Consider the following 12,627-nt stretch of genomic DNA (forward strand, 5'->3'; position numbering starts at 1 on the left):
TACCCATCTCTACTAATCCCGTTTCATCAGCCTTTGGCCTGTAGCTTTCTATGCTTCGGTAGTTTAGGTCTGGATACTTCTTAAAAGTCATGAGAATCTCAGCCTCCACCAGTCTCTCAGGCACTGTATTCCAAACACACTCCCTGTGGAAAAGTTCTTCCATGTATCCCCTCCAAAACTCACTCCATACATTAATGGGTTCAAGGTCTTTTATTGTCACCTGTACCAATTAAGGTACAGTGATATTCGATTTACCATACAGCCATATAAAAAAAAGCAACAAGACACACAACTACACAAAAGTTAACATAAACATCCACCACAGCGGATTCCCCACATTCCTCACTGTGATGGAAGGCACTAAAGTCCGATCTTCTTTCCTCTTTGTGAAGTGCAATCTCTAATTCCCTCTAATACGTCCTCCAGTTAAATATTTCTCTACAATGGGAAATGTTTACCACTCTCTCCCCTGCCCATACCTCATAATTTCATATATATCTTTTAGGTTCCCCTTCAGTCTTCTCTACACTAAGAAAACCAAATCCAGCACTATTCAGTCCCTCCATAATTGAGCTACGCCATCCCATGCAGTCCTGGTTGTGAGAGAGAGGTAAAAAGGGATCATTGATTTAAACTAAGGACCATGAGAAATAGCTGACCCAACTGTGCTCGGCTAGATAAGAACCGCAAGAACAAATGGTGACATTCCAAGGATAAGTGTTAGAAGATAACCAAAGAACTAGGAGAGAGGGCAAGATAACCAAAGAACTAGGAGAGAGGGCAAGATAGCCAGAGAACAAGGGGAAAGGGCATGAACTACTCTGTACTGCGCCTGCCTAATAAGATAAATGAATATTACAAGAACGCCCAGCATGACAAGATGCCTCATTTAAATGCACATGCGATGTATGATGTGGGAGGCAACAGGGGCGGTGTCGTTAGATTGTGCACCTCAGTGCTCCGATTGGAAGGAGCCCGAAGGGGAGGAATTAAAGGTGTGACAATTGTAAAGTGAAGTGAATAAAAAGAAGGGATTTTCCCGACCTCGGTGTGTCTTGAGAGGGAAGGCACCCAACTCTGCAGACTTGCAAATAAAATACTTGTTTCTCTAGATTGTCTCGAGCATCGTGATTGTGAGCACTCACATTTGCATCTCACAAGCTTCCTCCCCCATTTTCTTGGGTGGTCTCCTAGTTCTTTGGTTATCTTCTAACACTTATCCTTGGAATGTCACCATTTGTTCTTGCGGTTCTTATCTAGCCGAGCACGGTTGGGTCAGCTATTTCTCATGGTCCTTAGTTTAAATCAATTATCCCTTTTTACCTCTCTCTTACACTGGTGAATCTCCTCTCACATTATTTATATATGATGATGATAAAAATTGTGCACAATATTTCAGCTGTGGCCTCACTTACATTAACTGCATCTTCCATGCTCAATACCCTATATTCTATGCCCTGTCAGATGAAAACAAACATATGCCTTTTTTTTTACCACTTATCTACCTGAGTTGTCTCCTTCAGGTAACTTTGTATTTTCACACCAGAGTACCTTTGTTCCCCAATACTCGCCAGGGTATGCCATTCACCGTGAATGTCCTCTCTCCCATCTGGCAAAAGATATAAAAGTTTGAAAGCACGTACTGCCTGATTGAGGAATAGCTGTTGACAGACTACTGAACAGTCCTTTTTATAAACTAAGGGTGTAGTCCCATTCTATCAATCCACCTCATTGAGGACCTTGCACTTTTTCATATGCCTTTTCTTCATAAACGTAACACTATAATGCCCTAACTTTCTGCACTTTCTCTTTGCACTACCTGTTGAACCTGTGTATGGGGAGATTGGACTCATGTACAGCGTGATTTGACGACGGCACGCAAGGTTTTGCCACTGCATCATGGTACACGTGACAATAATAAACCAATACCATCATTTTACCTCCAAACTATTACTTCACGCTTGTCAAGATTTAACTCCACCTGTGGTTGCTCGTGCCAGCTGACCAATATCTATAAATCGCCTGAGAGATTGCACTTAACAATCGACAACGTCCCCAGTTTTGTTGCACCATTGAGTGTTGCCTTTCGTATAAAGCGTCTGTTGATAACAGTCTGAAAGTTGCAACACCAAAGAGTATAAACAAACAACTGAAATGAATCCTCAACAAGCAAACTGTAGAATTGGGGATCATTGGTCGAGCTGGGGTAAACCGTAAACGTATCTAGCGCCTTTTCTAGTGCAGGGTAGGTAAACAGCAAGCTCCTTGAAAATACAGCGAGGGGGGACTAAGATATGATGGGTGACTGACTGACTGACTCACGATACGATTAGAGCCGAGTATGTACGTGACTTCTCCTCGTGATATGGCTTCGTCAACTTTGCAAGTTTGAACTTTCTCTTTCGAAAGTGCGCCGAACAATTAATTATCCATCAGCAGAGGGTGCTCGCTGGAGGTCGGTCATTCCCTGGAACAAAGCTGGTATCTCGCGTTGCGAGCTGACAGTTTGTGTGCATGCGTTGAGAGGGAGAAGACTCACTTTAAGTTGGAGTCTGCCTGGGTTTGACGAGTTGGCGCGCTCCAGGATCATGATCGCTACCGCGAAGAGGAAGTAAAACGGACGGATGAGCCCTCTATTCTGCATCTTCGCCCTACCTCTCACTGTTCTGTCGCTTATGCGGTCCTCTCCATTCACCCAGGTAATTATTTTACAATACCGTGCATATTCTTTCTGCAGAATGGACCCTAGTCCCATTTCGGCTTGCGATCGCTCCCCTTCCTTGCCATAAACAAGATAAGGAATAAACATATCGCCTGGTTAAATTTGATCCCCCCCCCCCCCCATGTTCTAGGCTCACGTAAACTTACTTTCTGGTGAAACCCATTGGTTTCCAGTGGAGTGGGTGAGAAGGCATCTGGAGCTGGTGGGCTGCAGCAGCGCCAACAAGCCTGCATTTTCTCTTTCAACGTTCAGCGTTTGTTTGAACAAAAAGCTCGACATTTACCGGCTCAATGTCAACAGTTGTCCCCTGCGCAAATATGTGCTCGGGGAAGAGTTCGCTTTTGGAAACTCCGCGACCCCTTTTGATTGCAACCAGCAAAACATTAACAGCCGGGGGAAGACCGAGGAAACCCAAGTGCCCTGAGCGCATGAAATGACCGGGTGTAACACCATGATTCACATGGTGTGAAAGTTTAGATTTGAGCTAGATATAACATTGAATGAACATTTCATTGCTATATCTTGCACTAAATGTTGTACTTCGATATTATATATCAATGTTCTACCCCTTATCCTTTATCGGTGCACGGTGGACAGCTTGATTGTATTCACGTACAGTCTTTTCTTTGACTGGTTAGCACGCAAACAAAAGCTTCTCGCAGTACCTTGGTGCACGTGACAATAATAAACTCAACGAAAGATATGAGAAATATGTTTTGTCAAAAGATTTCTGAGTAGTTATTTGGCTCCCACTGGTATGACTTTGGTCTTGAAGCAAAGCATAAGTATACTATAACGTTCATTTTTTATTCATTTGGGGGGAAAAAACATTCTAGTTGGCAATTTTCTTATTAAAATAGGGGAATTTTCAAAAATAATTTTGGGCATGAGCTTAATGTGTATTTATGCTGTGGGAAAATAAGTTGGGCAAAATATGATGTAATATCAGGTCAACATTTTTTCAGTACCTAAAATATCCCACGTTTCTTCGAAACAACGCTGCCAAATACATTTTGAAACAAAGTGTCCTCAAATTACTTATGAGACAATTTCAGAACCAAAAAAAGCTCAAGCAGCTTTTAAAGATGGCCTTAAAATTTCGTTGTACTGCTCGTACAATGACAATAAAGGCATTCTAATTCTAATGGCAAAGGGGACAGAAAGGCCTTGAGATGGAACTTTGGAACTTGGGACCTGTGCAGTTGCAGTCACAGCTGTCAGTTGTGTGTGTCAGAAATAATGTGTAGGAAGGAACTGCAGATGCTGGTTTACACCGAAGATAGACACAAAAAAGCTGGAGTAACTCAGCGGGACGGGCAACATCTGGAGAGAAGGAATGGGTGACTTTTCGCGTTGAGACCCTACTTCAGGCATAGATAACAATGTGCTTTAGAAATACTTTAACTGTAAGCATTTCTAGATCAGTAGGTGTCACTAGGATGGAGGTCAATCACATTGCAGGCTTGTGAGTAAGCTGAGACACCAAGAACTTAAAGTGAGAGGCCAAACCTTTTTTATAAAGAGTTCAATGGGAACAGCATATAACATGTGATGATATTGAAATGTTTTACCATGTTACATTAACTTTGATTTTGTTTGGAGCATTGACTTGCAGTCGATAAATACTAAACAAATTCCAATAGAACAAGAGGATATACAATGTCACCTGAAAGATACAGATTTTGTATTTCTCTGTTAGAATGGGCAGCTCAATGTGGCCATAGACTGGTCAGATAGAACCACACTGAGATAGACAGCTGGGTGACCAGGAATGCCACATGTAGTTTCCTTATATTAGAAGATGCACCATTGTCCAATGAGTTGGAAGATAGAACAGATAAAGCCACTTTAGCAGTCATTGGAAGGAATGTTCCTTTGTTCAGTTGACAATGGGTGATATAGTATTAGGAAGTGACAAAATGTTGGTGTAACTCAACAGGGACAGGCAGCATTTCTGGAGAAAAGGAATGGATGACAATTTGTGTCAAGACCCTTCTACACACTGATATAGTATTATAGACAATAAACAATAGACAATAGACAATAGACAATAGGTGCAGGAGTAGGCCATTCAGCCCTTCGAGCCAGCACCGCCATTCAATGCGATCATGGCTGATCACTCTCAATCAGTACCCCGTTCCTGCCTTCTCCCCATACCCCCTGACTCCGCTATCCTTAAGAGCTCTATCCAGCTCTCTCTTGAAAGCATCCAATGAACTGGCCTCCACTGCCTTCTGAGGCAGAGAATTCCACACCTTCACCACCCTCTGACTGAAAAAGTTCTTCCTCATCTCCGTTCTAAATGGCCTACCCCTTATTCTTAAACTGTGGCCCCTTGTTCTGGACTCCCCCAACATTGGGAACATGTTATCTGCCTCTAATGTGTCCAATCCCCTAATTATCTTATATGTTTCAATAAGATCCCCCCTCATCCTTCTAAATTCCAGTGTATACAAGCCTAATCGCTCCAGCCTTTCAACATACGACAGTCCCGCCATTCCGGGAATTAACCTAGTGAACCTACGCTGCACGCCCTCCATAGCACGCCCTGCACGCTTACACTAACCTACACACATTAGGGACAATTTACAATCATACCAAGCCAATAAACCTACAAGCTTGCACGTCTTTGGACTATGGGAGGAAACCGGAGCACTCGGAGAAAACCCATGCAGGTCACGGGGAAAATGTACAGACTCTGCACAGAGAGCAACCGTGGTCAGGATCGAAATTGGGTCTCTTATGCTGTAAGGCAGCAACTCTCCACTGCTCCATCCTGCCACAGTGGAGATACTCTTAAAGCTAGCTGGAAAGTGAGGTAGACAATTCTATTGAACAAGCAGGCCGACAAGTGAGATGCTGGAAGAAGGTTTCTGACCTTCTATGAAATATGATGATGGACGGATACAAGTTTTCCCGGAGATGACTGATGAATGGAGAGATATTTGACACATAACTGAACTGAAGTTGTCTGAAAAATGTAATTTGGAGATTTGAGGGATTTGATTGATAAGAATATTGTATGGGGGAGTGGAGATATAGGACTGAGGGATCATCTTTTGAGAGAAATTGATTTTGATCTGTAAACTCTGTGGTGCTGCAAATCCATCTTGTCAGTGATAATATGTTGAGTAACAACAGCACAATTATGTCCACAATAAAAAGAGCAGACAGCACCAGTTTGAAGGATGCAAGCAATATAAATGGCAAGAAAAATGCCCCATGTATGGAATGGAATGCCACGAGTGTAAACACATGAATCACTTTCCATCCCTGGACTGGTCATTTAATAGGATGGGTTCAGAGGGATATTGGCCAAAAGCATCTCCCTCGTGTAGATGGGACATGTTGGTCGGTGTGGGCATTGGCAAGGGTTGTTGTCACACTGGCTGACTATGTCTCGAGGTATTTGACAAGGTTCGGCATCAGGAAGGATAGATCGCATGGGATCTAAGGAGAGCTAGCTGATTGGAAAGAAAATTTGTTTTTTTGTAAGGAAGCAGAGAGTGGACAGTTGTTTTTTTAATTGGAAGCCTATTGGAAGTTGTTTTTTTAATTGGTGTGCCTCAGGGTTCCATTCTGGGCCCATTGCTGTTTGTCATCTATCCCAATGATTTGGATGAGAATGAACAAGGCATGATTAGTAAGTGTGCAGATGACACTAAAGTGGATGGTATTGTGGATCACGAAGATGGTTGTCAAAAATTGCAGCAGGATCTTGATCAGCTGGACAGGTGGGCTGAGGAATGGGTAATAGAGTTTAATACAGAAAGGTACAAGGTGTTACATTTTGGGAAGTCAACCCAATGCTGGACCTACACAGTAAACAGTAGGGCTCTGGGAAGTGGTGTAGAGCAGGGGGATCTAGGACTGCAGTTGCACAGTTCTTGAAAGTGGCATCACAAGGTGGTCACGGAATACATATTTTGAGTCGCGCAATTTTTCAGGATTCTAATAAAGCTTATTGTTTTAGCGAAGGATATAACATCATTATGTAAATATATAATGCTTAGTTTCAGAAGGCTTGGAACTCTGTCTGATTACAGGCAGATCCCATCTTACCTAAGGTTTCTGTTCGTGAGAACTATCTGTAAACCATTTTGTCTCTCTCCATAAGTCAAAAGAAAACACTTTTACGAGTGTCCTTGAAACATAAAGATTTAATTACAATGCCTAGTTACAATGCCATCGAATAAGAATGCACCACATCCATTGGCTAATTTTGAAGGCCTTAAAGTATCAGTGGAAGTTACATTGTGTAGGAAAGAACTGCAGATGCTGGTTTAATTCGAAAGTAGACACAAAATGCTGGAGGAACTCGGCGGGTCAGGCAGCATCTCTGGAGAGAAGATATGGGTGACGATTGTTTGAAAACTATTTTGCATGTAGAAAAGGTCGACTTATCAGTTTCCAAAGCAAATATTTAAAGTGAATTCCTACTGTGAACAGGTGGTGGCTGTGATCTTAAACACAATAATGTTTGATTACTGCGGGGAGGTTACATCAAAACAGATTTTCTGAAAACTGGTTATCTTTTGAATTAATGAGGTATCACCTTCTTCTATAGCTCCTGTAGAATATGGCATTTAATTTAGTTTAGAGATACAGCATGGAAACAGGCCCTTTGCCTCACCAAGTTCACTCCGACCATCGATCACTTGTTCACACTAGTTCCATGTTATCCCATTTTCTCATAGAAACATAGAAAATAGGTGCAGGAGGAGGCCATTCGGTCCTTCAAGCCAGCACCGCCATTCATTGTGACCATGGCTGATCATCCACAATCAATAACCCGTGCCTGCCTTCTCCCCATATCCCTTGATTCCACTAGCCCCCAGAGCTCTATCTAACTCTCTCTTAAATTCATCCAGTGATTTGGCCTCCACTGCCCTCTGGCAGAGAATTCCACAAGTTCACAACTCTCTGGGTGAAAAAGTTCTTTCTCACCTCAGTTTTAAATGGCCTCCCCTTTATTCTAAGACTGTGGTCTCTGGTTCTGGTCTCCCCCAACATTGGGAACATTTTTCCTGCATCTAGCTTGTCTAGTCCTTTTATAATTTTATATGTCTCTATAAGATCCCCTCTCATCCTTCTAAACTCCAGTGAGTACAAGCCTAGTCTTTTCAATCTTTCCTCATATGACAGTCCCGCCATCCCAGGGATCAATCTCGTGAACCTACACTGTACTGACTCAATTACAAGGATGTCCTTCCTCAAATTAGGAGACCAAAACTGTACACAATATTCCAGATTTGGTCTTACTAGGGCCCTATTCAACTGCAGAAGAACCTCTTTACTCCTATACTGAAATCCTCTTGTTATGAAGGCCAACATTCCATTTGCTTTCTTCACTGCCTGCTGTACCTGCATGCCAACTTTCAGTGACTGGTGTACAAGGACACCCAGGTCTTGCTGCACCTGCCCCATACCTAACCTGACACCACTGAGATAATAATTTACTTCCTTGTTTTTGCAGCCAAAGTTGGTAACCTCACATTTATCTATATTATACTGCATCTGCCACGCATCTGCCCACTCACTCATCCTGTTCAGGTCACCCTGCATCCTCCTAACATCCTCTTCACAGTTCACACCACCACCATCATCTGCAAACCTGCTAGTGTTACTTCTAATTCCTTCATCCAAATCATTAATATATATGGTAAACAGTTGCGGCCCCAACACTGAGCCTTGCGGCACTCCACTCGCCACTGCCTGCCATTCTGAAAAGGTCTCATTTACTCCTACTCTTTGCTTCCTGTCCGCCAACCAATTCTCTATCCATGTCAACACCCGACCCCCAATACCATGTGCTGTAATTTTGCTCACCAATCTCCCGTGTGGGACCTTATCAAAGGCTTTCTGAAAGTCTAGATACACCACATCCACTGGCTCCCCTTCATCCATTTTACTTGTCACATCCTCAAAAAATTCCAGAAGATTAGTCAAGCATGATTTCCCTTTCATAAATCCATGCTGACTTGGACTTATCCTTTTACTGCTATCCAAATGCACTGTTATTACCTTTTTAATAATTGACTCCAGCATCTTCCCCACCACCGATGTCAGGCTAACTGGTCTGTAATTCCCCGTTTTCTCTCGTTCCTTTCTTGAAAAGTGGGATAACATTAGCTGTCCTCCAATCCACAGGAACTGATCCTGAATCTATTGAACATTGGAAAATGGTCACCAATGCGTCCACTATTTTGTAGAGCCACCTCCCTGTGTACCCTGGGATGCAGACCATCAGGCCCTGGGGATTTATCAACCTTCAGCCTCATCTAGTCCCTACACACTAGGGGGAATTTACAAAGGCCAATTAACCTACAAACCTGTATGTCTTTTGGATGTGGGAGGAAACCTAAGCATCCAGAAATCCACATGGTCACAGGGAAAACGAGGAAATTCCACATAGACAGCACACAAGGTCAGGATTGAACCCGGGTCTCTGGGGATGTGAGGCAGCAGCTGTGCCACTATCTTTCCTATCCTGAAAAATTCTTCAAATATTTATGTGCCATTTTCATAGAGTTGTATTTATGTAAGTCAGTCCTTTCATGACTGGGAAGCTACTGTAGTTAAATTTGCCATTGCAACAGCAAGAGCTCTGTTTAGTTTTGGTTTAGTTTAGACATGCAGCGTGGAAACAGGCCCTTTGGCCCACCAAGTCCACGATGGTCACCGTACACCAGCACTATCCTACACACGAGGGACAATTTACAATTTTGACCAAAGCCAAATTAACCTAAATCCTATAGTATAAGAAAATAACTGCAGATGCTGGTACAAATCGATTTATTCACAAAATGCTGGAGTAACTCAGCAGGTCAGGCAGCATCTCGGGAGAGAAGGAATTGGGTGATGTTTCGGGTCGAGACCCTTCTTCAGACCTAAAACCTATATGTATTTGGAGTGTGGGAGGAAACTGGAGCACCAGGGGAAAACCCACACAGTCACGGGGAGAATGCGCAAACTCTGTACAGACCGCACCTGTAATGGATCAAACCCGTATCTATGACGCTGTAAGGCAGCAACTCTGCCGCTGTGCTGCCCCCTCCATTATGAATAGAGAGGATTGAACTAGTGCTCTCGTTCCTGTGCAGGTGAGTTGACTGGAGGTGAGGTTAGGATAAGTGTAACATTATAATTCATAAGTCAACGTTTAGTAGAAGGGAAGTTTCTTGTGGAAGGTGATTTGCAAGAAGAGAGGAAAATTGTTGAATACACTTACAGAAGTAGGAATGAACGTAGCTGGACAGTTTCTAAATGAATTATTTTAATTCCCAGCATGTTATTTTTATCTATGGATTTCATGAAGATCCCCTCAAACTATTTTGTTTGATAAATTTTGTTTAATATTATCACTACAATTGATACTTGAAAATATCTTGTATTTATTGCTCTCGCTACTGTTTATACGTAGGCCCGATACATTATTTTCACAATCAAGTTATTTTGCTGTAAAATTGATTCCTACTAATTCAAGTTAGCGATGTGGGTATTGCTGTTTAAGTCATTGTTTATTGCCCATATCTGATTGTCCCTTGCACCTTCTTGAACCATTACCGTCCTTATGGTGAAAGTGCAGCTAATTTTTGTCATTCGCCGTATCCCAGTTGGTAGTTTCAGGTTTCTGAGGTGCATTTGTAATAATCAAGCTGAATAAATGGCAATACATTTTGTAGATGGTACCACTGGTGGTGGAGTTAATGAACACTCACGGTTGTTTGAAGTGCTAATCAAGTAGGCCATTTTGCCTGGATGATGTTGAGCTTTTCAAGTATTGGAGCTCCATACACCAAGTGAGTGGAGAGTAAAGGGTTGATCATGTTATGTCCATAAGGATAATGCCCCCCAGATGTGGCGACACTGCCCTAGCAGCTGTGGCTCGCCTGCGGTCCATTTGTCTTTTCCTTCTTGTCTTGTTTTTAATGTTAGATGAATGTTATAGTTTACTTTTAGTTGTGTATTATGTAGGGGGTGGGGGAAACTTTTTTAAAATCTCCTTCTTCAATGGAGATGCAACCTTTTTCCGGGTTGCGTTTGCATTCGTGCTGCGGCCTAGCAACAGGGAGCTGACGGCTTCCAGACATACTTACCATCGCGGAGCTGGCTGACTTCGAAGGTTTCGGAGGCTTCGGCCGCAGGCCCTGTGGACTCTGGCGTCGGGAGCTCGCTGGTCCCTGGTTGGCGACCGTGTTTCGGGGGCTCCAGTTGCAGCGTCTTCGTCTGCCCAGAATCGTGGGCCTTGGCTCGGCCCGTTCGCGGGACTTTTCGTCGTCCGGCGCGGCTTGGAATTGGCCATGGGATCTTCCATTGTCCGGCGGGGACTTCAGGGTTGGGAGCCTCGACGAACCGTTCGCAGGACTTTTCATCGTCCGGCGCGGCTTAAAATCGATCGCGGGATCTTCCATCGCCCGGTGGGGTCTCTGGAGTCGGGAGCCTCGATGGCCTCGACGCAGCAGTTTTGACTGCCCGACCGCAGGTGAAGAAGCAAGAAGGAGATAGGACTTTTCTTTTTACCTTCCATCACAGTGTGGAGGTGCCTGGAGGAGATTCACTGTGGTGGAGGTGTGTGTTGAATTACGTAGTTGTGTGTTTTAGTGTTGTGACTGAATTTCATTCAAACTTGTTTTGAATGACAAATAAAGATATTCAGATATTCAATTCAATTCACAAATCACTACTCAAAAATCTGAGATTCTCCTGCTGTTAACATGACAGCAACAAGTCAATGACGGCACAGTGGCGCAGCAGTGGAGTTTCTGCCTTACAGAGCCAGAGACCCGGGTTCGACCCCGACTACAGGTATTGTCTGTATGGAGTTTGTACGTTCTCCCTGTGACCATGTGGGTTTTCTCTGAGTGTTCCGGTTTCCTCCAATGTCCCAAAGACATGTGGGTTTGTAGGTTAATTGGCTTCTGTAAATTGTTCATGGTGTGTGGGAGAGAACTGGTGTATGGGTGACCGTTGGTTGGTGTGGACAGTGGGCTGAAGGGCCTGTTTTCATGCTGTTTCTCTAAAACTAAAACTAAATACTGAATAAAATTTGCTTTCGCAGAATTTATGTAGCAAAAATGCACCTAAATAAAACATAGTCATCAAGTGATACAGTGTGAAAACAGGTCCTTTGGCCCAACTTGCCCACGCCGGCCAATATGTCCCAGCTACACTAGTCCCACCTGCCCACATTTGGTTCATATCCCTCCAAACCTGTCCTATCCATGTACCTGTCTAACTGTTTCTTAAATGTTTGGATAGTCCCAGCCTCAACGACCTCCTCTGGCAGCTTGTTCCATGCCCCCATCACTATTTGTGTGGAAAAAGCTACCCCTCAGATTCCAATTAAATATTTTCCCCTTCACTTTAAATCTATGATTACCCCTCATCCTCCTGCGTTCCAAGGAATAGAGTCCCAGCCTACTCAACCTCTCCCTATAGCTCAGACCTTCTAGTCCTGGCAACATCCTTGTAAATCTTCTCTGTAGCCTTTCCAGCTTGACAACATCTTTCCAAAAACATGGAGCCCACAACTGAACACAATACGCTACATGCGGCCTCACCAACGTCTTATACAACTGTAATATGACCTCTATACACAGTACTCTGACTGATGAAGGCCAATGTGCCAAAAGCTTTTTTGACCACTCTATCTACCTGCGAACCCACCTTAAAGGAACCATGCACCTGCACTCCTAGATCCTACTGCTCTACAACGCTCCCCAGAACCCTACTATTCACTGTGTAGGTCCTGCCTATGTTGGACTTCCCAAAATGCAACACCTCACGTTTCTCTGTATTAAATTCCACACAATTATTTTTTTTCAAGTCTCATTTCTTGACACGGGCAGATAACACAGCTTTACGTAACGGAAAATCAAAATATAAATAATTTTCTCGGAATG

General features: G+C 43.4%; 1 protein-coding gene across 1 annotated transcript in view; it reads left to right on the forward strand.

The window, feature by feature from the left end:
* The first annotated feature begins 2,468 nt into the window (after positions 1-2,468).
* Positions 2,469-12,627, forward strand: part of il2 (interleukin 2) — a 50,886-nt gene continuing 40,727 nt past the window's right edge. Inside the window, exon 1 of the mRNA XM_078404954.1 lies at positions 2,469-2,699. Within this exon, the coding sequence (XP_078261080.1) occupies positions 2,625-2,699 (75 nt within the window). The 5' untranslated portion in view covers positions 2,469-2,624. The remainder of the gene's footprint in view (positions 2,700-12,627) is intronic.

The sequence above is a fragment of the Rhinoraja longicauda genome, chromosome 1 (assembly GCF_053455715.1).
Source record: "Rhinoraja longicauda isolate Sanriku21f chromosome 1, sRhiLon1.1, whole genome shotgun sequence".
NCBI lineage: Eukaryota > Metazoa > Chordata > Chondrichthyes > Rajiformes > Arhynchobatidae > Rhinoraja > Rhinoraja longicauda.